We start from the raw sequence: 27,202 nt of genomic DNA, 5'->3' as shown, positions 1-27,202 counted from the left end.
CGAAGCAGAGAATTGCAGCGCCATCAACCGGTGCCGGTGCATTGTGTATATCTTTTCAGAAGTAGTAAGGAATTCCGGGCTTTTCTCGCCTTTTCAGCGCAAATTCTGAAAACAGAAATCACTTTTCTTCTTGGTCTATCGGTCGAGTGATTTGTGGAATTCAGGTTCACAGAGACTGATGAAGTTTCCAATGGATCGTGGGCATTTTGCTGCGGGCGGTGAACTAATTGATTGGAATGTAGGCAAATGTAATTGAAGGAAACACGTTGACCGATTGTTGCACGGTTGTATCCTTTCTTGACGCCCTGTCCCTTGAAGAATTCGAGGCAAAATATATTGCAAGAATATCAATTTTCACAACCGTCAGAATGGTGTTGACACAGGCTTTTTCCAGCAGTAAGAAATGTGCTTATCATTTCGATAATAATCGATAATTATTTACTTTTGCAATGAAGATTTTTGAGAAAGCAGTAAGATCGGGGCTACACGTGAAATGTTTTATTGTCATTTCACGGCTTAATAAACAGATGCAGGATTAAAGAGGAAACATCAGCGATGCATTTTACACCAAACCGGTTACAGCCTATTCTCCCCCAACACTTAACATGAGACAACGAACAAATATTTATTATTGATTTTAATATGGAACAGGCAAATTTCTGAAATTAATAACACGCTTTCTGTGCTTAGCATTTAAATGGGAATAGCTGAAGAGAGACTGTAGTTCTATAATTAAATTGAGTAAATGTTCTATTTAACTTTAGTTAAATATTTTATACTTTTTAAATGATGTGCTTTATGCAATAAATCATATATAACGTGTTGTATGAAATCACCTAGACCACCTAATTTAACTGGGAAATATCTGGACTAAAACAATGTTGAGGATTCCTTGCCCAGAATTATGTGTAACTGGAATCTCCCTTCATAATATTGAATGGAAATCAGCAGTTTCTAGTGATTGGCCTAATTCTATTAACAGTACGCGTTATAGTAGACGGTTTTGCATTACTCCGTACCACAATAATGAGCCACACTTCAGAGTCACACACAGACTCAGCCAGCTGTACACTGCACCTTTTTTGGACAGCTGAATTTATTCTGTAAAGTCAGGCTTGTACACCTCCAGTTTTAATAGAATCAGAAATTCATTGCTTTCCAAATGGTATTTTCCCCTCTAAATCCTTTTAAAGATTAATCAATCAGGGTCTTTGGCATCAGGTCATTGGGTACAGGACTAACCTTTCGATTTGCAGAATTGAGGCCTGGCGGGGTCTGGTTGATTTCTCCTTAAGAGAAAGCTGGCAAGTAAGATATTAATGGCTTGTATTAAGTGTATGGTGAATGCCTATGTAACTGTTCCCTTCATTTTTGGTCAATATATTGGATAGATCGAGCGATGAATGCACATGCTGCGGTAGAGAGAAACACTGCATTACTCTATTTTCTTTTCTTGAACGTTTTCATCACTTGCCTTTCCTCGTCTTGTCAATCCGGAATATACACTTCAGGCAACTTTAAAACAACGAAAGTCAAACGAGCCAAACTGTTGTGTACAAATGTAACCGAAGAGGAGCAAAAAAAAAAGTCCCAACATGAAATGGTGGTTCGCTTTTCAGATTTCAGATTAGATTCCATACAGTGTGGAAACAGGCCCTTCGGCCCAACCAGTCCCCACACGACCCTCTGAAGAGTAACCCACCCAGACCCATTTCCCTCTGACTAATGCACCTAATACTATGGGCAGTTTGGCTTTTGGGTTGTTTCTACTGCAAATCAAGCCAGAAATCAAACGCACTGACTTGGCTGGCGCAAAAAAAGTGGTAATCATTATCATAAAACCTGCTTTCTCTGCACAGATGCTGCCAGACCTGTTGAGTTTCTCCAGCAATTTCAATTTTTGTCACAGCGTCTGCGTCTGTTTACGGTGATGTTGAGCGGAGCGATCTGTTGGGGTATCAATACCCAAATGAACAAATCTCATGTTATCACTGTGACAAAATCTGAATTGTTTGCCTGTGGTCTAAACAACCCCTTAATAATGAACGGCGACTCCAATATTAGATGCTACTGAGCTGCCGAACTTTGGTTTGGATAAATTATTTAGAATCGTGGCGAGGTTAGCATTTTCTCTGTTACTCATTCCCCCACTGTATCATGATTCAAAGCTTTCACTTGGAGCATTCATCATGACCGAGCGCGATAATGCAATAATATTTAATAATTCACACAACCTCAAAATTGTTTTGGTCGCATATTACCTTTTGCCAATAACGGAACTATGACATTGATATTGACAGCATTCCTGAAGTGTTCCTAATTATGGTGATACATATTGCATAACGTTGGAATCATTCACATTTAACTGTGCAAGTGCCGACACGTTATTATTGACTATCCGTGTCATTCCAATTCTGCCTTTTCTTTCAAGACCTTGGTGCGCAAGTTGTGTGTGTTTTTAAATGTTTAAATTGCCAGGCAATCCAGGAGAGATCAATATTTGTGTTCCTGATGTTTTCATGCAACACTATGCAACGGATTTAATAACATTACAACCTTTAAAATGTTAAATAGTCTTGGCAAAGTACTAAAACGCAACTGTCACAATTATAGAGAAACAAGGACTGGCTTGGAAAGACATTGTTGAGTTCCTGGTATCAGCCTGATCTGCATAGAAAATATTCAATTTGGTAATGTTCAGACCTTGAACCTAAATCATAATAACTTCTGCATTTTAATGCAATGTGTAAGACAGCAAATCATATGGTGTGCATAATTTAAAACCAACTACTAATGTGCCTAGTGGTTGAGTAAATACAGGATGGAACCAGATTGTATCAAAATCAGAACCAACTGTAAAATGTCTACGGCCAGATTGGATTGCTGTGTATTTCTAACCGTCTCTCTTTCTCTACTCAGATCCGCAGTGTTTTCTGCTCATTTCTGACACCAGCTGGAGTTTGATTTCTAACAACCTGTTCAAGCAGTCAGTAAAAGCACAAGTGAACTGAAGATTTTCCTCCTCTGTCTCTCCAGTGGGTTTTTAATCCGGACATGTGTAAACAAATAATTCTGCATTTATCAGGTTTACAAATATGTTTGTTTAGAAAAATGGGACGTTTATTTTTAAAAGCCTTCTGAACAGATTAGGGTTTGATTGACCCCCTCCCCCCTCCACAACAGCCCCCCCCCCCCCCCCCCCCCCCCCCTCCTCCACCCCCAAATCAAACCACTTCATTTGCACTGTATCTGAAAAGACACTTCTTTCGCAGGTTGTTGAATGATACATTCGCGTTTTGGGATTTGTCTCAGCTTTGTCTAGAGTCCCATCTAGCTTTCATAACCATTATGTTAAAAACAGGTTATAGGGTTCTGAACTTAAAATCTGAAGTGCTTTCTCTTTTTTTGTAAATAATGTCCTGACACCTGCTTTAAAACAATCTGGAGTAGCTAATATTTCATTAGAGGATTATAAAGAAGGGTTTCTAATTTCACTCCCTCTTTTCATCCTGAGCGTTTGTAATGATTCACAAGTTTAGTAATACGGGTATCTCCTTTTTGTTCATTGTTACTGTTGAGCTGAAAACAGGATTCCAATTTCCATCGAGATCGCTTTGAATCGATATCGTCAATTCGCATATATGTTGTCAAGAATCCATTAGAATCATGTGCTCCATGCAAATCAGTCCCAAATTCACACTGATTACCGGCTCGTCTAGAGTCTTGGAATTAACCCGAACTAGATTAAGAACTAGATTTATATAAAGTAAAAAAGTCCAACACAAGCAGTGATCCCTCGGAAATGGCAAATCCAGTATCATAAATTCAGCTTTTGCAGATTTGCACAAAGTTTTCTTTCGGTTACTGCCAGATGTGTTTTTATTATTTTAGTTCCCGACTCCAACAAAAATGAAAGGATTTACACCAGGTTTTGCTGTTCCAAATAGAATAGCAAAATACATGCCGTTGACCAATAAAGTGCTTGCAGTATAGTGATAAAGATCATATTTATCAACAGGGGGTGCTGTACAGGCAGCGTTCAGCGCACAACCCTGTGTTAATTGTGAATCATTTGTACACTCCCATCTACCGTATTTCTTCGTCAAAAGTGACGGCACTTGTTCCTGAACACAACCCTTGTGAATGGCTTCATCAACCAGATGAGAAAAGTTAAAGGTTAAACATTCATAACATAACTTTAAATACCGAGAACTAATGGTATACTTCCCCGCCAGACTGGTCTGTTTCCAGCCACAGTAAGTAAGTTATCCCCAGTCATGAAAGAACGATTATGCCAAAAGGGCAGAGTTTCGCCGAGATAACCCTGCTCACACGACACCGAAGACAAATAGGATTGTGAGGTGTGGTTTCCAACTCTCACTGCTCTTACTGCAGCAGACAAAAGGTTAATTGCCCTTGGCTTACTTCTGTTTCTGTCTACTGACATGATTGTCATCTCTTTAAAAAGAAACTGAAAAATAAGAGGGAAAAAAGAATCATTCCCTAAAACGATATAAGTCTTCCACATTCAGGGACAACACCTAAAGTATCACGCAGCTCGTTTATCTCTTGTTTCAAGACTTCATATTACAAAGGAGCTCCCTGATGATAAGTATCTGCTGTCAGAGAGATTGACTGCCCTGATGGACATGTTCGCGGTTTCTGATGTCTCCTCCTTAGGGGTTGTTTTAAGACCTCGAAAGATGTACCTCTCTGATCTGTCTTCCCATAACCTGAAGGGAAATGATTAGCAACAACAACAAAAAAATCAGTCTGTAACACAATAGAGGGACGAAGGTGATCTCCAAGCAGCATCAGAGAGAACAATGCATTCCTTTAGTGAAAGTCATGTAATTAATAAGCTGGGTCGTGTAAAAAGAAACACATTGTCCAATTTAGATGTCTAATAGTTTGTTCTAACCACTAATTGCCGCACTCAAAAAGAAGTCGAATCAAAGTTTGTTAGTGGTGCTTTTAAGCATTGTTGTCTAATTTAGGAATTGAGTACTGCTGTAATATGTGCATGACATTTAATAATAAATATCCCGTTCATTTAGTTTGATACTGTTCACGATGTTATACCTAACCCTCAAATGTTCGTCCAAGTTCTTGGAAAAGTCACTGTATGTTTTGTTTAACTTTTTGGTTGCAGTACACTGGTGATTGCAGAATTTTGGTCTACATGCGAACTTTTTGTGACTTCGTCAGCAACACTTACAAACCATTATTTTCAAATAGAAGACTTTGGTGTGATTTTGGGAACTTTGTGTTATCCTTATATTAAATACTGCCTCAGTAAATGAGGAAGAGAATGAATTCCTAAAAACAATATATGGTGGAAGAAAAGTACAGAGAGTTCATACGTTGAACTCTAAAATAAATCCAGGAGTGTGGGTGATTCTAGGTATCATACATAAACATTTACCTATCCCTTGAGAGCAACCTTTTCTCTCAAACATCAATCTATAATAATATATGCATGCATCTTCAAGGGCACTATTTACATCGCTGTTAATCTGTTTATCAATGCTAAACTGACAAAGAGAAACATTCTGTTGTATTTATTATGTTTGAAAGTGTAAAATAGTTATTGTATACTCTACTTGTACCATCTGATATCGCAGCACTGTTTCAAATAACTGGTAAAATAATTCACTAATAAGAGATTTAAAGTAATAAAAGACATGATGAACAATGGAGATATGAAATCTAAGAAAGCGAGGCCTAGATGATGTAGGTGAATATGATAAAAATAGGATTTTAAAACGATCTTGAACATTTCAAATGTATTAAAGTTGCTGGACCCATTGAAATTAAAGCCTTAAACTACACTCGCCTGTTGGTTTGCAAAATCTGGTAATTGTTAAAGAAATTATAGCATTCGTTACACATAAGGGCATTCCGATTTTAGTTTCATTATTACTGGTTATTCCACATAATTGTATCAATTACTCTAACCCTGCCGCACATTGTTGTTAATGTAATTAATGGTGTTGCATCCTATCCAGTTCCTATCATCATGAATATTAATTCAACTATAATATGAAGAGACGATGAAAAAGTTCCCAAATGATAACAAAGGCTAAATCTGTCACACGGCGGATTCGAAAGAATATCTGCGTACGTTGTCCGCATGTGCCTACACAAACTGAGATTCATGTTTTGATGTCAAACATTTCAGGGAGTGGTGTTACTGGCCGGTGTTTGAATGAGGAACTGCGGTGTTGGCATCAATCAGAAGAAACCCCAAACATATTCACGTTTCATTTGAAAGAAGTCACAGTCCCATTTCGAACATTATTTGGTTCATTCTTCTCCAACTTCATCTATTGCATGTCCCTTTTGATGGCCCATTTTAGATTTGTTTGAAACAGTTGGAAAAACGTATCTTGTTTTCCATTTGAGCGTCTATGGATATTACAGTGTGTATGATCATTCACTAGGTGCCTTTAAATAACTAACTGGTTTGCCACCCCTCATCTCCACCCTCCCCTCCCCCACCCCGCCCCACCGCCTTGCAAATAATCTTCCAAACAATCGTGCTCAGTCTCCTTGACTATATTTCAGTTCGCAGGCAAATATGCAATATTGTAGAACAAAGGAGCTTTATAGCGTTGGCGTAATGAGGTTCGAACTTTAGAAGTAAGTCCAGTCCCTTTTATAATGAGTATAAACACGACAATCCTTCTGTGCGTGCAGGTGATTCTCTTTTTGAAAGACAAATTAATTGCAAATGCAAATCATGAATTACTCTGCAGCCCGTGGGGAAATGTATTGTAGTTGTAATCATCTTTGCAACAGCTACCTTTACTGCCCTGCATAATCGTTAACATGTATTTTTATATATAAAGTGATGCACCCATGATTCATTTTCCCCATAGATTTGACTAAATGTTTTCTGGGTGTCAAATCGCGTAGAATTGCTTAATTTGCGTCTATCAGAATGGACAATAATGTAATTGTAATAGGTGCTGAAAGATAAAACGTTGTCGAGTTGTAGATGCCAGTAATTAAACATAAGAGCCAACGGCAAATACCTGGTATACTAGCCTGGTCGTTTATAGTACGATGCAGCCTAGTAACCAGTGGAATGGCACTAAGGTGTGCACATTATCATTCAGCCGAATGAAACGAAATGTATCATTGGGTAAACAGCTAAGGCCGCAGGTTGCAAATTATATACAGGGAAAGATGATGGGTATTTTAATTTCAACGCACAACCCATCCAAATGTGTTGGCATGTTCCTCAGTGCTATAACTTATCTGAATTATAGATAAGAGCTGGGCTGTAGTAATCATTGTCTATTATGTGCTGTCGGGCCAAACTGCAAATTGACGACATATAAGCGCTTACAGTTCTGGAACATTATGTAAATATGTAAGTCATACAAACACTGTGCTGTATTCACCGTTAATGTAAAGGAAACGCATTTGTAATATGAAAGTATAGATAAACTAAAAGAAAACCTTAATTAAAGCTTTCAAAGCAAATACAATCGAATTCCCATGCAACACCCAGTTATGTCGTTAACCAAACTGAGCTGGCGCGCTGTATAGAATAAAAGATCTGTCGTGAGATTTGCAGCGGTATAAATTAGAATAATAATAATCAAAACAGGCAGTCCTTGGTTGACATTTACCCAAACCAAGTGCTATATCTAAGTGGTAGCTTAATATAAAATTGTTCTCGTTTACTGACAAAATATGTCACCTTCTTCAACTCTCCTGATAAATTAGCGCTGTAACATTTTTGAGTTTCCATTGGGTTATAAGCTTTGCCAAAAAATAATACATGAAAAATATTAGAGTCCTTTCTGCTTGTATTTTAGGAAGCATACATATGTGTACAAACAGTTCGACTTTGGTGTGTGTGTGTGGTAGGGGGTGGGGGTGGAACTGGGGGTTAAAGTCAGGCAAACAGTGAAAATGGTTTGTCTCTATTAAATGAACTCATGAGAAATACAGTATAACATTAAAGTGACATATGCGAAATCCTGCTTAAATCTGAGGTCACAGCATATCGGTTCTACTTATAAATCTTCATATACAAATTGGGCTTGCTTCCACAATAAAATTATTGCTATTTCTTGCAGTGCTACACTTCATAAAATCGCGTTTTAATGTGCCATATATCCCTGGCATATAACACTTTATCACGAAAACCTCACAAACTGAACGTCTCTGTTCAAACCCGCATGGAATACTGCCTACATCTCTTTTCGAATCTGGCTGCTTCAAAGGCGGAGTAGCTTTATTTTCTGTTATTCCACCATCCAGCCAAGATAGAACCTGGACTTTAAATAAAGACAAAGCCTGGAAAGTAACCGATTCATAGAAACCAGGCTGTTTTGCTTTCCCGTTGTAAAATGCACTGCCTCAATGGGCACAAACCAAGGCTTGAGGCGCTCAAAGTGACAGAGGAGGAAAAGCCTGGGCACTTTAAACAAATTTCCCCTCCAGATGGAAATGAAGCAGCGTTTTGTGCCAATGGACAGGAGTAAGTCATTTGCCTACTGCTCGTCTAGTGGTGGTTTACAGGACGAGTTTCTTTTGTGGTATTAGTCTCGTCCTCATTTGCTGCCTAATTGGACTATATAAAGCCAATAACAGGCGAGCTCTTATAGCCTTAAGCGAAGCGCAAAGTATAGGGAGGTGGACTCATTACATGCCATTCTTTTTTTTCCTTCGGTAATCCTATTTGCCATTGTGCGTGCCCAATCGCCGTATACTTTCTGCATTTAACTTGTATGACATTTTTATTTCATCATTATCATCTGGCGCCAGATTGAGGCTGAATGTCTCCGACTCTGTTGCAAATTGCTGTGGAGTTCCACTGTCCCCACATGCAAAAGTTTGGTGCGTTTTTCTGAACTCACTGGATTCTGAACAACGCGGTCCGCTTTCTTGCCCGAGCCTCCGCACGGTGCCTGCAGTGTCTGCCCGGAGTCAGGCGGCCATGCCTGAGACAGCAGCGCAGGAGAGTCCCATCGCGCCTAAAGAGTCCTCCTTCTCCATCAAAAACCTGCTGAACTGTGATCGAAAGCCGTCAAAGCCTAAGACTTTGCTGTCGACCGTGAAAGGGGTGGTCGAGGGCGCGACTTTCTCCTTACCTCATTGCAGGGAGCCCGGCTTCCCCAGGTTTGAACTCCCAGCTCAGAGGTTTGCGCTGCCGGCGCACTATCTCGAGAGGTCCCCCGCCTGGTGGTACCCCTGTACACTCACATCAGGGGTGCATCTCCCGCGGACTGAAGGTAAGTGATCTTTAAGCATGTTCTCCTTTCTAATGCCCAGCTTCCTAATCGCTTTGGTCTGCAGCGTGTCTAACGCCAGTGCTTTTCTATCCTGCTAGTTGTCGAGAAGAGCAGCGGATGTGCCCGAGACTCCTCCCCGGACAGGGACTCTCCCGAGCCGGCCCTCAAAATCGAGCCGGACCGCAAAGAAAAGGAAGACGCCAAAAGCCTGGAAGAGATCGTATTGGAGGAATCGAGCGACGCTGAGGAACAAAAGAAGGAAGATAATAACAGTGAGGACTGGAAAAAGAGGGCGGAAAGTCCCGAGAGAAAGCCCTGTAGGAAGAAGAAAACTCGCACGGTGTTCTCCAGGAGTCAGGTTTTCCAACTGGAGTCGACCTTCGACATGAAGCGTTACCTGAGCAGCTCAGAAAGAGCAGGGCTCGCCGCCTCTCTCCACCTGACTGAGACCCAGGTGAAGATCTGGTTCCAGAACCGCCGCAATAAATGGAAAAGGCAGCTGGCTGCCGAACTAGAAGCAGCCAACATGAGCCACGCGGCTCAAAGGATAGTCCGGGTGCCTATCTTATACCATGAGAACTCGGCGTCGGAGTCTGGGAGCCCTGGTAACGCACCAGTCACCCAGCCATTACTAACATTCCCACATCCAGCCTACTACTCACATCCTGTAGTCACATCTGTACCCCTCCTGCGGCCAGTCTGATTTTATTTTAATATTTATCTTGTTATTACCTTTTTTGTAAGATTAGACCTAGTAGTTTTGAAGCAACGAACCACAAGAAGACCAGCTGTAAATGTCTACATTGCTCACATCCTCCAGCTTCAGCTGTACCCCTTTAAAGGCTACTCTGGGTTTATCAATCTATCCTCGTTTTATTTGGCCAATTCCGTTTTGTAAGATTAAGCCATGTAGTTTTGAGACGATCTGCTGTAAATGTCTTTTTTTGTAAGTACTTAAAAGGAGTGGTGAAAATGTTGTTCCTTATTATGGTTTCACGTATCTGTGCAATATTGTACTATAGAAGTTAAAGCACTGTTTTGGAGTTTAAAGAAAATCATTGCAAGTTGAAACCCAATATACATTGGTCTAAACTGGAAGAACGTGTGACGAGTAGCGACTCTGGACGCTATCAAGTTTCTAATGTCAAGGCGCTTTAACTGAAGGACAATCAAAAAATATTTAAGGTTCTTTTTATTTATTTAATGAATGTATCGTTTACGTGGTGACAACGTATATTAATTTACCTGGATTGTAAATTTATTGACAGAGGTCAAAAGATAAAATTTCTAAATTTTTTCAAATAATACTGTTCTGATTATTATTTCTGGTTATTTCACCAGATGTAAGATAGTTATTTACTGCGAGAATAATTGGTGTTCTGTATGTTTTAGACAAAAAAAAGAAAATAAAATACTTGCGTTTTTGATATTGTAATGGCGAATTTTGTTGAACAGACTTGTTGTGAACTAAAATAAAATGTAAGCAGTCTTTGTTACTCAAATGTGTAGTTTCGTACAACCATTGACTCAAGAAACAGGGAAACTACTGTTTTGCTAATAAAGTATGAATAACAACGCTTGCGGCCAAAAACGACACGATATTTACAAATACCAAAACATCATCAGTTGAAAAGTGTAAAACCTCATGGCGTCCATACTTGCGGGCACAATTACTTAGCGGGAAGACGAGCTGGATTGATATTTTGGATGATGTGTACCTAATCTGGGGATACGTTATTCTACCTGGCCAAAGAAACCCTACCTCAGCTTTTATACATTTTTTGAAGCATTCTTAGTCAACTATTATCTGATATAAGGTGTATTTTATTTCATGTTCAGTGTAGTGAGGTTCTTGTTTATTTGGTGAGCCACATTTAGCAATACAATCTCGGCTAAAGTCTCCTTCAACGGCGATATAGCATTGAAACCTCAGACAGTGTTTAATTAAACTAACAAGTTAGGAAACTGCTGTGCAACCGATATAAACTTTATTTTTCAAACGTCCCTTCAATTGACAGTGAAGAATATTGGGAGGATTAATTAAATTCGCCAAGGGTTTGCTACGCTGAGACTATCTACACTTACATGTATAAACTGTCGACATATTTCGCAGTAGCTGGCGGGGTCAGTTACAGTGCACCTCACCTGGTAAGTGGTTGTACACACAGGATAGGGATCTATTTAATAATTAAATAATAAAGCTTTATGCTAAATGACAGTTCGTTATTATTAAATGAAGCTGCTACATGTACGAGGACTTTTATATGAGAGCTTTATTCTATTCAACTGCCATTGCTAGATCAAATACAGACCAACTGCGTTTAGTAAACCACTGAACGCATAGATATGTGCCGGTATACTGAAAATATATTTCAACCATTCCCATTTTTAGAGAAGGTCACAGTTAAAGTCCTTTACAGATGAACAACTCGAGGTTATTCCGTGTGCATTTTTATGGTTGACATCCAAGAAACCAGCAGCATCATGTTCTGATTTTCAGATAACATTGCTGTTGGTTTTTCGCGTGAAAGCTGTCAACAGAGCTGTCAGATGATTCACAAGTGCCAGGGCGCTAATAGGAAGCTCTGCGCCTTTGATTGTGTTTTAATTTGTTATGCATCGTGGCTGAAAATAAACATAACACAGAAGCCAAAATATGTCGCTCCTTGTGTGAAGTAATAACAAAAATTGGGTCTTGTATTGTTGGCGATACTAAGTTTATGACAACAGTGTCAGCATGAACTTTTTAGAACGTTTATACAGCAAACACACAACCGTTTAATCAACAGAAAACAGCGACTGCAAATATGCAAAAGTACTTTTACTTTGTATTGAATGTCGTAAAAGTACCTAGCCCAACCTAATCTTAAACTCTGTCAAGAACTGGCCGATAAAAACAAGGTTATACTTAATATTTTGCCCGTTGACGGCATTTTAAAATTGATCAAGTTGTAGAGCATTTTCTAACAGACGCTCTTGGACGAGAAAGGCGTGGTACCCTGTTACAGATGTTGCTTTACTGATACAATAATGGTGTTCTACCGAATCATTACCAACCTGTAGGAACCTGCTTCACGCCAATAATCAATTCAACTTCACAAAAAATAAAGGATTAAAACACAATCAATGTTGGATTTTTTTTGTCTTTGTGTGATTCGCTCCACGCTCCCTCTTTCATTAAATTCTGTATTTACACAGAACTACGATCTGTTTCTTAATTAAGACAATATTGTAATATAATGAAATACAATCACAGTTTTGATCATGCGATTATTTTAAATAGAGCTAAACCAATTAACTATAATTCCATATGGAAGATTTACGCTTGCAACAATCAAAATTACTCGCAATACTTTGGCAATTTTGTCGCTTCACTGTTACTAAGTTCTGTCTGCTCAGACGCGTTTCAGTTTTCCAGGTTTTATTTACAACAGTAGATTGGAATTTCTTCAAATTATCAAAATTCCGGTTAAAAAAAATTGTCAATTTGTTTCCACTCTTGTTCTTATATCATTAGCACTACAATGTTACTGATCCAAAGAAAACATTTGACAAAAAGATGTAGACTTATTTCTTGTTCAGGTCTTTCTTTCATTCATCCTTTTGGCTTTTGTTATAGATAGCTTCCCATCAGAGTTATCTTAGCCACCAATGTTACTCCTCATCCATCCCCCTACATAAATAATTTTCTCGCTCGACGCCTACATTAATCAGCAGACAGCTACTGTTGAGCGAAAATTGTATTGTAAAAAACCTTCTGAAAATCACTTTCATAAACCTGTATCGATGAAATTATCTTGCTCAAACATGCAGCTAAGAAGCCTTTACACCATTATATAGTAATCCAAGAAACGTTTTCATATGAACACTGTTCCTTCCGTTATTCGGCAGAACTTTATTTTTAATAGAACATGAGTGTTTGAAGCTTGTTTAATGGTTGTGAATAATTACTTAAGCAGAATTTACACAACCGTCATTATAATAGAAAAAAATTGTAAGTTATATATTTATGATAAATATGAACCATGTTTTAAAGCCGTACTTTCAAAACATTGGCTTGCATACAGAGAAAGGATCGCTTTTGTTACACAAAGTCGTTTGTCAGAAATCAGAGGCACAATATGTACAAAGGTTCATCATGAATGTGAACAGTCCCTGCATTGCACTTAAACGTTCCGGTCTCCAAATCTCTGCATTTGTTTAATCATTCCTGCTCATTTCAGTAAACATGGCTGCAGATATGCCGCTGTCATGTTTGTACCTTACACACACATGTATTTTTTTTTATTTGGTGCAAAATACAGGGAACTTTTGTATAGCCAACACTGCAATCATTCCAAACAGATATAACCTTTCCATCACTCCCCCAGAACAGGCTTCAGAACCACCGTGCAGACCATTTGTGCTGAGCTCAGTTCAGCTTCGGCAGCCTGCGGCTATTTTACAGTTTAACAACTGCACTAATTTGCGTCGAACTGTCCAAAATATCTGTTTAACTGCGGCATTAATCTGTGCCTGACTCTCAATTGTACTTAGTAACTTTCCGGGGGCAAATCGGTCGCATCTGATAGGTCAGTATGTTTGGTTGCAAACTTTATTTGTACGTAAAATGTGTTTATTTGATCAAAATGGGGTCGAGTTGCAAACGTACTTCGGAGATAATCACGTTCCTGTATCGACTTGGACGATGCAAGCTCTGCGAGGGGCCATTAAAGAGCATTAATAGATTGGCATAGCATTATGCTTTAGTACGTATTGATCGCAAAATGTCTGTAAAATATTGTTTCAATGAGCTGCATTGTTCATCGTATGCTCTTGGAATCTTGTGACCTTGGGTTGTCAGCAACGAGGGGTAAAAGGAGTCAAAATTAGCACATGATACCAGGGTGCCTTCAAACATGCTCTCTGAACACTCGCTATATTGTTAGACTCATCATATTGGTAACAAGCAAAGTCAGAATGCAGTTCAGCTGAATGTCTTCATTCGCTGGATGTATTTTTGTCTCTTGTAAAGGCATCTCTCAAATAGGTTGACTCAGTAATTAACCGGGATTCACACCCAATTTTTTAAATGCTGCACAACAACATCATTAGATAGACAAAATAAATACCGGCCCCCAAGTATCTACTGCTCAGTTGGGAACTAGCACCTTGTTCTACCTGGAGTGAGACTTGAGCCCTATCGAGCAACACCCGGATCTATTATTTTTTTTTAGAAACGCAGTTTAAAGAATCCGTTGCACCTCCGAGTCCCATTCGCCTCAGTGATGGAGTGTAACCATCAGATTTTCATCAAAGTTCTATTAAGTGAAACATAGGTTGCAGGGCACCTCTGATTGAAACAGTTTAAATTTTAATTGTGTTTTTAATTTGACATATAGTTGCTGAAAAGAATGACACTACACGCTACGGGGCGGTCGATTTTCTTAATTCATCCCCGAGGAATTGATGAGTCTATCAGTCCAGTAGATTGGAAACCCATTAACGCTCTATGGTTTACGCGTCTTAGGTTGTTAATTGGAACTTGATGGATTGTAGCCCTTTGATAGGCTATGCTGATCTAATCTCGATGACTTCTGTTTTCCAATAAATTACACAATTCATTTTCCAGGCCCGATTACATAAATTGTACACCTCCAGGCTCCCGTGGAATAGGGAGGCTTTCTGCAGCCCGTTGTGAGATGTCATTTGTACCAAGAACAGCAAGCTTTTGAATGAAAATCGAAACATAATCAACGTTTATACTTAGAAAATTTATTGATATCATTTTCTTCGGTAATTTCCTTATTTTAAAGTTCGACGCGCCATACATCATAATACACACGTGTAAAAGGACTGTGTTTAATATTTATCGAAGCTTGATTCGCAGATCAAACTTGTTTATGACTTCATCTGTCACTGCAGGTGGAACCTTTGCAATATTCTAGGCGGTCAGGAGGCGATTTTCTAGCAGCATAAACCCACTGAAGATCTATTTTCATTAGCAACAATACGAGCCTGACATCCCCTATACTTTTTTGGGGGTGGGGAGGGAGGAATCAATTTTCTGTGGTCCTGCAATCTGTGCTTAAAGCTTAACAGGCGTGATACATTCGCAGTGATTGCAGAACAGTTTCAGTTTAGGTAGGTTACCACTGGCCAGGGTACAAAAGAAAATATCAGGGAAAGAACATATCCAAAAGCTCTAAGGACGTAGAACAGCAGAGGTGGGTTTAGGACGAACCCGTTTCAAAATAGGTGATTTGAAGCGCTCTCTTTAAGCAGATGCGCGCATTTTAAGAGGCTTTTAAATAGTTAAGGTGCACAAAATGCGCCTATTTAATACGTCAATGTAGATTTCACGCTTTATCTTTATTACCTTCCAACTCCATTCAAACATGGTTCCCAGTTTAGCTGAAGGCAATGTGTCACATGATGAAATGTTTGCTTCTGTGCACATATGGCAACGGATTTGGATTTTAGTTGAGTAACTTGAAGGGAAACTAAATTACCAGGATTTATATATGGCGCAATTAGTTTTTAATACAACTTAAGAACAATACTGTTGCAACTCGAGTATGGTACAATGGTAACTCGCTCCCGATATAACACTTGCAGCAAATGAATCTTTGTTATGCTCTGGAAAAGATGGAAACGTTGTTTTTGAGAAATGTGTTTAACATTACAAATCACACTGTCTGGAAGTTACAAATAATTTCAAATCATTTGTACTAGTTTGTGTGATTTTCCAACGAGAGTTATCGCAACCATGTTTAGTGTCCGCATTAGGAACCTAGAGGATAATAACGCTCTGTTTGGAACTTTCTGCGGCAGCTACAGTTTCTGTTTGTAGTTTAAATACTGGATGCAGCCCCAAAGCCTGACTGAAAGCGGAATGAAGACTGATCATCCAGCGCTGTTTGCAAGGGCGCGCCACGTTAACGAGCTGACACAATGATTAAAGCTGACCATTTGTAATGTGTCGCGACCCCGTGAAAGCATGAAAAGGTTAATGTGGTAGAACGGTGCAGGGCTCTCACACCTGCCGCCCAGAGCAGGACAAGAGCTCAGCCCCTGTCAATCAATCAATTAACCATGCCCTTTCCGCAGTCAGCTTTCAGCAGCCAGCACAATAATCAAGTAAACAAAGTCGAACTCTAATAAGATCGATTGGGGATTAATATAGAAAGCTTCAATGTTAGAAGCAAAGTATTAGCAAGATCCACGTTTACAAATAACACACGATACATGAAGAAGTAATTTTATTAGATACTGCTGTTTTGGAATTAGTCTAACGTAATAAAAACGCTCGCTTTTGGAGCAAGGTCCAAATATCTATGACAATCAAAGCATATTTATAAATCAAGATGCTTTTTGGTAGCTGTTAAGATTCAGTCGCCAAGGTCTGTAATTTATAAATAACATGAATCTAATTGTGATGAAAGTCAAGCTTGATGTCAAAGTCCTGCTTATCGGATAAGTCAGATCAGTGTTTTTTTTATGTAGTTGATCATTACAGCCCACTGAAAAGTTAGCTTCAATTAATCTCATGCTTACAAGACTCCACATTGTAATGAGATAATCAATAGAAGGGATCATGCTAAGCTTTCGACAATCCAGCAACTTTATGGGCAAGCTAGAACTGCCAGTCAAATCAGTAATGCGATACTTTGAGGGAGTTAATGTACCTAGAAAGAGATTTAAATCTAATCAGCAAATTTCTAGTTTGTGTTTATTATCAGGACATTATTATCATTTTTCAAAATCATGTCATGCTATAAACTCTGCCTGGTCAGTACGGTTAATGTGTTATTCCAATTTTTCACATATCTGTACATCGGGAAATGCTCAGATTATGGGATAGGTGCATCTGGCTTCGATCAACCGGCTAACCAGCGAGTTCCTTAATTAAACCCAGGATTCAATTAGACAGTCATAAATTAATCCACTTCTTAATGTACATCTACCTCAACTAATCTAGCTGGGGTGTTGGAAATTTTGTCATCGATCAAGGAACTGATTAATTTATTCACTAATCAACTGACTGTCCAATGTGCACCACATACATGTGTGTTACTAGCGCTTGCATATCTGTTGGCATTTGAAAACCTCTACACTTTGTTCACTGTGTCTCTGACAACAGCTGCCAATGTTGTACAACTTCGCTGTTCTATAAGATCTATTGCGAAGTGTCAGTAACATATACAGTGACAGTGATTAGAAATCGTGGTTAAGACTTATTATAACGTGGATGTTTTTAAAATGTGCTTTCTATGCTTGGTCTTGAGTACTTATGCGCAATCCGTATTATTTGATAAATTGTTAAGTACACATTAGATGCAAGTCCACAAATATCCAGCTGCACATCTCTATTTATTTAGTTCAACGTCTGGAATTTTATTTCGACAACTAGACATGCAGCTCTTCAAATGCTTTTATGAATTCAACTTCCGGAAACTTTATTCCAGTTAGTTTGCTTCTATCCCTGACCTCAGGAATGGAACATGAAATGGCCAAAACACTATAATCTCCGTGGCGAATTAACCATCGATCCAAGCATAAAGGAGGGTTCGTTTAACATAAATTATTCAATCTCGTCCATTCCAATAGGAAAGGCAAGTAACTGTATCTGGCCACTGGCAATCGCAGTCCAATTGAATACTAACGATGAGTTTTAAAATACTAGCATCAATTCCGTTTACTAAGTTGTTTATCTTCTTTTTCCTCCTGTCATATCAATAATTTGTCGAATGTCTGTTGCGATCTCGTATTGCATCTTGCCCGTCGTCGCCATGCTGCCTGACGCCACGAAATGTGCATCCAATCTAATTGTTGTACCTGGTTCCTGACCCTCTAACCACACTGAATCTTAGTTTTCAGTCAGTTTATAAACTACAAAATCAACTATTCATAAATTCAACCGTGCGTTAACGCAACTCTTATGCCAAACCCACCATTAAGGGAAAATAAGCATCCTTCAGTTCTCCAGTCTTAGAGTGCAATATTAGATGGCTCTTGTTTCCAGCTCCAAACGATTGGACAAACCGGGAAACAAATTTACAATGATCGCTTTAGTTAGCAGTCAGACTTTGGTAACGTTTAAATGGCTCCACCTCAACCAAACTTGCCCACCATTTTCCCATTCAATAGTACTACCCTAATGTTATGTTTAGTTATTTCGCAAAACTTGATCGTCGCTAAGTGACCAAGCTTATTCAGCCTTCGGTTAAGGACGATATAAGATGAGAGTAGGTTCCATTCACATCTTTAGCAATCAGAAATCATCATCAACCAAAATCAATCAATGTTTGTTACTGGTTTAAGACTATTGGCCACCCATTCTATCTTCCACAGACTGGTAGCCTGATTTGATCCATAATGTCAGTAAGTGACGGTCTCGATATGCAGCCACCGTACAATTGCAACCGTAGACATGAAATCAGACTACGGTAATTCAAATCCCGAATGTATTTTACTATTTGCTGAATTTGTCACCATTTTCCACTATAATATTAATGGCTTCAAATGAAATTACGATCCTCGTCTCCCCCTACATTAAACGTGACATGAAAACTCAACTGCAGTCTTATTTGTATTTTTAAGAAATAATTGTTTCGTGGTTTGCACATTGCAACATATCCCAACTTGATTTTTATTTGCTTGGAACACTATGTTACAATCTGTTTCACTCACAGTCTAGTAACTGCTCACACTACCAATCCTCACTACTGCATTGTAAATAAAAGCGGAAATGCTTGCATCAAGCCAGATCAAATCTGGTTCAATGGGGTGAAGACGTGTTCACCATTTTGGTATTTTCTGGATCTTTCAAAAAGTAAAACAACGTGAATTTTGCGAGTTAATTTCCCATGCGAAATGTATTAACCCTGAAATTCGCCAATAACATTTCATGATTGTGAAAATTCGGCTTCATCGCGACTAGGCAGCCTTTACCTTAGCCCACACCCACTACCTACCTAACCGTCGCCCCAGAACCTTAGGTACAAGTCATTTACTAACTGAAACCACCAATCTTTTTAAGCCTGCAACTGTGAGTAGCCTCAGTTCTGATTTTCAAGGAGTAATAAATAGTTTTCTCTGAGGCGAGGATCTGGCCAGTCACATTGACCTGTACTGCAGCCTTTAGGTCAGTAAAACTTTAAACACATCAGAGTCACCACGTGTGCCTATCGGGGCAGTATCTATTGTCACCTAGGATTGCATCATCTTTCTTCAAAGCAAGAATGTTTTTACCATCTCAAAACATCAACAATCAATCAAATTCTTGGCTTAACCTAATCATCCCTCAGCTTGTGTAAAGTTCAAAAATTTCCGGGACTGACTGCTGTTTTTGATTGGCTGCAGCAACTCAAACCTACATGCAAATCAGCCAACGCCACTGCCTCGGCAGCAGATCAATACAGGTTTACGGGACGCCGAGAATGCATTCAGCCCGTGCATGCTCAGGGAAAACGACTGCAGAACAAAGCCACAACAATTTACGGCGCCTCACACTCCTACAAGCGATTGTAAGTAAGTTTCTTTCCTTTTTTCATGAACGCAGAATGAGCAACAAAGACGACATCACAAAGTGTTCCCCTGCCCCGATCTCCAGCTTTACGATACAGTCCATACTTGGGACCTCGTCGGAGGAAGAACGCACAGGTTGCAATGACAATGCAAAGGTAAATGCGAGGAAGCGCTGTTTGTCCGACTCCTCGGACGAAGAGTTAACCGAGGAAGGATACAAAGACCTCGCCTGCTTCTGTTCTGACTCTGGCCCCACAGAGCCCTGTCGCAGACACCAGACTATCAGCTACACTTGTGTGAGTAAGTGAAGCAAGAATCTTTATATTTACGGTGCATCATTACCTTCTACTTCTTTCGGCGAATAGCTTTGAAAAAATAATTTTGTTTGAGAGATACAATGCCTTTGCCCCTTGAATTGGATTTTGTTTATAGCGCTCTCTTATATAGTTTCCTATATGGTATATGCTTGTCTCTTGCACGATTATCGCTAACGTCCAAGCAGGCACCAGTATTATCGGCCACGTCAATAGCGACTCTTACATTAAAAAGTGAAAATGCTGAAAACTCTGGGCAGATCAGATACCATCAGCCGACTGTTTATATTTGGGATGGGATTTAGTCGGTAAAGCTGCATTTTGCAAACGTAAAGGGATTTCTTACTGCGGACAGAAAACATTCACTCAATTTGTTTTCCGCACCTAAATTACACAAAATAACATGGTCATTCAGTAAATAGAATACAGGGAATGAAGTTTAACAGTTACATGGTGACTGGAACCCAGGTAAGACAACAAAACTTCTGTTTCTTCCATCGTTGACAACATATTGACTCTGAATTATAACACATCTACACGACTATTTATTGAAATCAAATTTAACACAGTTTATTGCAATGGAAATTAGGCAATGCGCTTCGTGGTCATATTTAGCTGAGCGTTTGCAAAGCCAGATTAACCGAGCCAAACAGCGGCGATTTGCAAGACTGACAGTAAATATAGGTGGGACATGTTTGGGGTTCTTTGCTAATTCATTGCAGAGATAGCTAGAGAATTAGAAACGTGTTTTCTTATCACCAAGTGTTAAATAAAGTTCATTCTTTTTTGACACTTTGTATAATTTTCGTTATACTTAAAGGGAGTTCCTCATAAGAAGCTTCCAGGGAGTGACGCATGTCATACGCTCCAGAATGAAGGAGAATTTAAAAATAGTGAATTCTGTATGAGTCCATTATTCTGGTCGCATAGACAGTACGAGTGAATTTTCTTTTCATTTAGAGGTATAGGTATAGCGAAAAGATGAGGATCACAAAGAATGTATCTGAGAAATGCCATTTGTTTTTGATTTTTAGGTAATACTAAAGGAGTTGGCACCGCTGGCCAGGAAAGTGCGGAGAGAAGGCAGCAGCAGTACCTGTCGCAAGATGGTCAGGTTTACAAGGAAGAGAAAGAGAAAAATTGCATGCAGACATCAACAGACAGACAGAGAGAGGGAGACAGACAAGGGAATCCGACCAAGAAGAAAACTCGCACTGTTTTCTCTCGCAGCCAAGTCTACCAACTAGAATCCACCTTCGACATGAAGCGTTACCTTAGCAGCTCGGAAAGAGCCTGCCTCGCTACCAGCCTCCAGCTTACAGAGACCCAGGTCAAAACCTGGTTCCAGAACCGCAGGAACAAGTGGAAGCGACAGCTCTCAGCAGAACTCGAGGCAGCCAACATGGCCCACGCGTCAGCGCAGACTCTGGTCGGAATGCCTCTCGTTTTCAGAGACAATTCCCTTTTGAGGGTTCCAGTCCCCAGATCAATTGCATTCCCAGCTCCTTTGTACTACCCAGGCAACAATCTTACAGCTCTTCCCTTCTACAATCTCTACAACAAAATCGAATACTGACATTTTCTGCTCCACGTCTCTTTATAATTGTTTAACAATTAAATTGTATATTTATATAATATCCGTATCTGTTTAAAATATATCTTTCTTATATGCAGCCACTTGCATAATTATAAAGACAATGTGCTTCTCTATAAATTGTATTAAATATACAGTGTATATATGGATTATTTGCAGTATTTATTTGAAAATCAGATACTTAAAATTACAGACGGGCGCAATATGATAAAAACGTTAATACGAACGTAACGATCAGAATATGAAAAACACACATGACGAAAAATGTACAGTACGGGTTTTAAGAACATTTCTTCATGCCTAACAGGGAACCACACTATATATTTCCGATCTGATGGTATTGATGGACTTTGATTATAGGAATTCATTGTGACATAATAGAATTTTTGACAAGAGCAATGAATAGGCAACAATGACACAGAAGAAATAATATTCATGCATTTTCTTTTACACTGAGACTTGGTTCACTCACCAAAAGAGTCTGGCATAATGTTATTTACATTAAGGATGCGGTATATTAATACATTGAAAATCTGAAACAGAGAAAACATATCTTAAATGTTATGTGCACTGTTACGGGAAAGTTGTATTTCCAAAGCAATATGTTTTTGTCTTAGCTGAGCCTGAAAGATCGTGAGCAAAAGGTTATAGCTTGGAGTTTTCACAAGCAGTACTTTCAAATCTTATAATTTGTATGACAAAATGAACACATAAACCTGAAACATAAAAGTAATAATACAATAACACCGTCCAAATATGGATACTTCAGATATTTTCCTATTCTTAAATTCAGTACCTTTGATATAAGGAGTAAGTTTCGGTTCAGGATAGTACATTGGGTAAAGGTAAGATTAATCCAGGGTGTTCACAAAATGTTGAGAGGCATTTTTTTTATTTAAATAATTTATAAAGATACCTTTTCACTCTATTAAACTCAGTTTCAAAAATATTAACAAAAATGTTAAACATTATTCACTGCAACAGAATGACAATCTTAAATAATAGAAAAGAGCCAAGACTGAAGTTTTGAACTAACTATGGAGACTGAGGCTCGTGACTGACAATTACATTTATCATCGACAAATTAGCGTAGTGCGTCTCTTAACATTTAAATTTAATATATTTATTATAATAATTTCGACACATTTTGGATGCAACAAATAATTAAGAAAATCTGGAGGAGAAACTTTCACTTGGTTTATGTGCATTTTTATTACGGTCATGCGCCACTTTGTAAAACATGCATTCACATTTCTCCTTGGCGAAAATATTACTAAGACGTTTCTAAGATGAATGATCATTATTTTCAAATATTGTTGAAATTGCTGATCAACGTACATGATTCGTAAATGAGATGCTTATACCCAGTTTGAAACTCCATATCTTTTTGCAACAAGTTCTGTTGTCTATCAGCATAAAACAAATTACGATAATATTTATCGTTTGTCATTTAATTACCCGTTCTCAAGATTGCAATACTATGTTCTCCAAAGATCATTTGTGCTTCTATTGCTTTTTACTAAATTGAATATTCACCTTCATTATGAAAAGGGCACTTTGGTTATATTTTTACTCAATTGAATTTTAATTGAAATAACAAGCGGTTCTTTTATTTGAAAGGTGCTTATGGATTTTTTAATGTTATTGTTATAAACATGTTGCATAACAAGGCAGTCAAGACAAGGTCTAACTTGCGCTTGAACTATAGGATGGAATGTTAGACAGCGAATTTACAGTTTCCGAAAACAGAAAGCACCTGCTAATCTATCATTTTAATTAAAAAAACTTACTTTAAAAATAGTAACAGTTCATCAACATGATGCGCGACAGCAGGAAGATTATGATAGTTTCAAATTTTCCATTGTACAATATTATTCAATATAATGTACTTTGTACTTGCGTGTACGTGAATGAGTACACAACGAAAGTGAGGTCTTCGCTAGAATCAAACGCGACTTAAAGACAGTATATTAGGACATCTTTGTATAGCATTGTAGGCATTTAAACAAGAAAGTTCAAACAGATACAATCCTCAAACGTGACAAATTTAAACAATGCTTTGAAAGACAGAATGGGCGTGTTTCATCAAGAAAACCATTATGACCAATTGAAAACAATTCCAAAATCTTCAGTCATATTAATTCGTTGGATCATTTTTGAGAAGGGCGCAATTACGTTTACAGCAATAACAACAGGTACTCCAAATACAATATTAACAAAAACATTGAATTATAGAAAATGAAGTACATGTATTGAAAGTTAACCACATAAATTCAAACGTATATGTCTATCTTATGAAGAGCGACAATAAGCTTTAAGAACATGCATTGATAATAAATGTAGATTAACTCAAAGTATTGATTATCTGGATAACACCCAGGAAGGTAACATTCATTTATTATGGTATAATCTCTATGCGTACACGTTACAGTATTGCATTTCCATTAAAAAAGGGTTACTTCCTTCGTGATTGAAAATAAAAAAAGCATGTAGTAAGTTACAAAATTTTAACATTGACATTAATATTATATGTTTATGAACACTATGTTTTTAAAGTATTTGAACTGTTGCATCTCTCCAAAGTTGCTGCACAACGTCACAATGTTGTATGCTTTGCCCTAAAGAAATCCAACAATATATTTTAAAATTTATAGTTCCTTTATAGGACCTTTCCGTCATTGATTTAAAAAATGTCCTTGTGTTTAAATGCTCCTCGTTCAAGTTGAAGTTGGGATATTGCAGCTTTGAGGAACTGACCTAGGCATAGGGAATCACGTGACCAGGCGCCCTAACATCACATCCGCCAAGCAAATAGGCGCTAAAACGGCCCGTGTTCAAACCGACCAATCAGAAGAAAGGATTGGGAGCGGCCAGGACGGGTACAGCGGCAGCGCCTTCTGGAACAATCCGAGTGAAATCAACGGAGGTTCGAGTTCAGGTTCAAAATAGAGAGGACGAGAAGGTAGGTAGCGGGGGATGGGAAACGCGAAGTTGAAGGCCGGTTGTTCACATAGTGCGCGGCTGCATGGCTGGCCCTGTCTCTCTCCATCACATCTCCGGCGTGGATTGTGCTGGAGGCCGCTGGCGCCGTAACCACTAGGCCGGAGCTGCCGCACGCGGCTCAATTTTCGTGTCTGTTCGCCCTAGTTTTCTGGCGTCGGGGGAAGTGAATGTATCGTTACATCGCTATCCCATTTCTGCCAAGTCAAAAGCCAGCGAAATGAAGGGGATCTGGGTTTTGGGAATTTAGTCTTGAGATTGAGCGCCGGCATTCACATCAGGTTGACGTGGCGGCCATCTTGTTGATCGGCTATAGTCCAATTCTAGTTTCCAAATATTGTGGCCTTTTGCAAACAATAATTCCTTTATTAGTTTTTTCACGCAATGTTTAAAATTCCTTCAACTAGTATTTGACGCTTGTATGGCTAATTCCTTCACTACTGCTTTGATAACTTACACAAATAGAAGAGAAATGTATAATTAACAACAGCAGGTTGCCCCTTGTTTCTGTTGTGTTACTGACAGTCAGAGATGCTAACTGCCCATAATCAAAATGGTGTCAGTGCTAGAAGAGCAACAAGGGGCACCAGTGTTTTGACCCGGGCACATGTTCTTTCTGGAAATAACATGCTGTCTTGTTTGTCAGCTGGACTGTCTACTGCAACATATTTGTAAGTGGGAGAACTTTTTTTAAACAAAGTTCAACCTTTTTGTTGAAAGGTCATTCCTTATGGAAGAGGGAAATGTACAATTTACTACAACTGTGGAACCGCAAACTTTGGAGGGATGGAGAGATGATGAGAGTTTATGAAGAAATTTGAACAGGGATGAGGGATTTCTATTGAGTGTGTTGTTCCTTTAAAGACTTTGTAGATTAATAAGGGTGGGTGGTTTTTGAGTGGAGCTTGTGGGATGTACTGAGTATCAGTTTTGCATAGCATGGTGGGTGGGATGCTGCCTCAGAATGCATTGGAACAAGTGTTTCAACAATACGTTATTATGGATGACAGAACAATTGGCATTTGGTAGGTTGATGAACAGGATATTGTGCTTATTACTTACTTCAGCAATATCTGGCATGTCTACAGGAATTTAAAGCAGTTATGCTATGGGAAATAGCAACCTTATGGTGTAGTGATCATTATGGGTAGGGAATCTTGGTATAGAGTGTCATGATGATGTTTTGGTACCAAAAAAACACACACAAATGGGGGTAACTAGCTTCTTTAATGAGCAGCTTAAAGACAAAGTAGTCCAAAACCAGGTGTTTTGCTCATAAATTATTTTGTGTGCAAGTCTGTGATATGGTGGAGTGTAGATTCATCCATGCTGACCAGATATCCTAAACTTATCTGGTCCTGTTTCCCGCATTTGACTCATATCCCCAAATCTTTCCTATTTATGTATCCATCCAACAGATGCTTTTTTAAATGTTGTAATTTAAATAACCACTTCCTCTGGCATTTCGTTGCATACATGAACCATCATCTGTGTGAAAAGGTTCCCTTTTAAATCATTCCCCTCTGACCTTAAACCTATGCCTCCTAGTTATAGACTGCCCTACCCTGGGTTGGGAGGGGGAGGAGAAGAAGGGAGGGGGGAGCAACCTTGTCTATTTGCCCTATCCATGCCCTTCATGATTTTATAAATCTCCATAAGGTCACCTCTCAGCCTCCCACGCTTCAGGGGAAAAAGCCAGACAATTCAGCCTTTCCCTATAGCTCAACCTTTCAATCCTTGTAAGTCTTTTCCGAGCCTTTTCAAGTTTAACAATGCCTTTCCAGAACTGAATGCAATACTTTAAAAGTGGTCTAACCAGTGTCCAGTACAGCCACAACATGACATCGCTCCTATACTCAATGCACTGTCCTCCTCCTTCACCCTGTCTACCTGCAACATCCCTTTCAAGGAATGGTGCACTTGCATCATTAGGTCTCTTTGTCTGGCAACACTACCTTAGTTCTACCAGCTCTGGTTTGCCTTAGCAAAATGCAACACCTCACATTTATCTAAATTAAACTTGTGTCACTACTTGGCCCATCTGATCAAGGTCCTGGTGTAATCCAAGATAACCTCCTTCACTGTCCATTACATCACCAGTTTTGGTGTCATTTGCAAACTTACTAACTATACTTCCTATATCTACATCCAAATCATCTATATTAATGATGAAAAGCTATGGGCCCAGTACCGCTCCTTTTGGCACACCACTGGTCACAGGCCACCAGTCTGAAAAATAACCCTTTAGCTTTGCTGTCTGTCTCAAGTCAATTTTGTATCTAATTGACTTGGCACCCATTGGATTCCATGTGGTCTAACTTTGTTAACTAGTCTACCATGCTGGACCTTGTTGAATGTCTTGCTGAAATTTGTGTGGAGAAAGTGAGGACTGCAGATGCTGGAGATCAGAGCTGAAAATGTGTTGCTGGAAAAGCGCAGCAGGTCAGGCAGCATCCAAGGAACAGGAGAATCGACGTTTCGGGCATAAGCCCGTCTTCAGGAATGAGGAAAGTGTGTCCAGCAGGCTAAGATAA

General features: G+C 39.0%; 3 protein-coding genes across 5 annotated transcripts in view; all 3 read left to right on the top strand.

Annotated features, from left to right (window-relative positions):
- The first annotated feature begins 8,560 nt into the window (after window positions 1-8,560).
- On the top strand, window positions 8,561-10,897 carry LOC122560966 (homeobox protein HMX3-A-like). Its single transcript, XM_043712208.1, has 2 exons — window positions 8,561-9,251; window positions 9,350-10,897. Exons 1-2 carry the CDS (start codon window positions 8,957-8,959, stop codon window positions 9,952-9,954), a joined length of 900 nt encoding a protein of 299 aa, XP_043568143.1. The 5' UTR covers window positions 8,561-8,956; the 3' UTR covers window positions 9,955-10,897.
- A 2,748-nt stretch (window positions 10,898-13,645) lies between these two features.
- On the top strand, window positions 13,646-21,771 carry LOC122561165 (homeobox protein HMX2-like). 3 transcript variants are annotated; one of them, XM_043712668.1, is made up of 4 exons: window positions 13,646-13,822; window positions 14,863-15,026; window positions 19,795-20,060; window positions 21,109-21,771. In XM_043712668.1, the coding sequence occupies exons 3-4, from the start codon at window positions 19,796-19,798 to the stop codon at window positions 21,648-21,650; spliced, it is 807 nt and encodes a 268-aa protein (XP_043568603.1). In that variant the 5' UTR covers window positions 13,646-13,822; window positions 14,863-15,026; window position 19,795; the 3' UTR covers window positions 21,651-21,771. The 3 variants fall into 3 exon arrangements, with proteins under 3 accessions (XP_043568603.1, XP_043568602.1, XP_043568601.1); XM_043712667.1 differs by lacking the exon at window positions 14,863-15,026; XM_043712666.1 differs by lacking the exon at window positions 14,863-15,026 and having other exon boundaries at window positions 19,596-20,060.
- A 2,643-nt stretch (window positions 21,772-24,414) lies between these two features.
- The window catches only part of bub3 (BUB3 mitotic checkpoint protein), a 37,163-nt gene continuing 34,375 nt past the window's right edge, over window positions 24,415-27,202 (top strand). The window contains exon 1 of the mRNA XM_043712665.1: window positions 24,415-24,630. The gene's annotated coding sequence lies outside the window, so the exon portion shown is untranslated. The remainder of the gene's footprint in view (window positions 24,631-27,202) is intronic.

The sequence above is a fragment of the Chiloscyllium plagiosum genome, chromosome 22 (assembly GCF_004010195.1).
Source record: "Chiloscyllium plagiosum isolate BGI_BamShark_2017 chromosome 22, ASM401019v2, whole genome shotgun sequence".
Lineage (NCBI taxonomy): Eukaryota > Metazoa > Chordata > Chondrichthyes > Orectolobiformes > Hemiscylliidae > Chiloscyllium > Chiloscyllium plagiosum.
The sequence above is the reverse complement of the archived record's forward strand: the minus strand, read 5'-3'. Positions and strand labels throughout refer to the sequence as shown.

Excerpts from the sequence above, each read along its gene's own strand:
- LOC122560966 (XM_043712208.1), top strand. The coding sequence starts at position 8,957 with ATGCCTGAGACAGCAGCGCAGGAGAGTCCCATCGCGCCTAAAGAGTCC. Across the intron at positions 9,252-9,349 it reads GCATCTCCCGCGGACTGAAG|TTGTCGAGAAGAGCAGCGGA; the intron begins GTAAGTGATCTT and ends CTATCCTGCTAG.
- LOC122561165 (XM_043712666.1), top strand. The coding sequence starts at position 19,610 with ATGCAAATCAGCCAACGCCACTGCCTCGGCAGCAGATCAATACAGGTT. Across the intron at positions 20,061-21,108 it reads TATCAGCTACACTTGTGTGA|GTAATACTAAAGGAGTTGGC; the intron begins GTAAGTGAAGCA and ends TTTGATTTTTAG.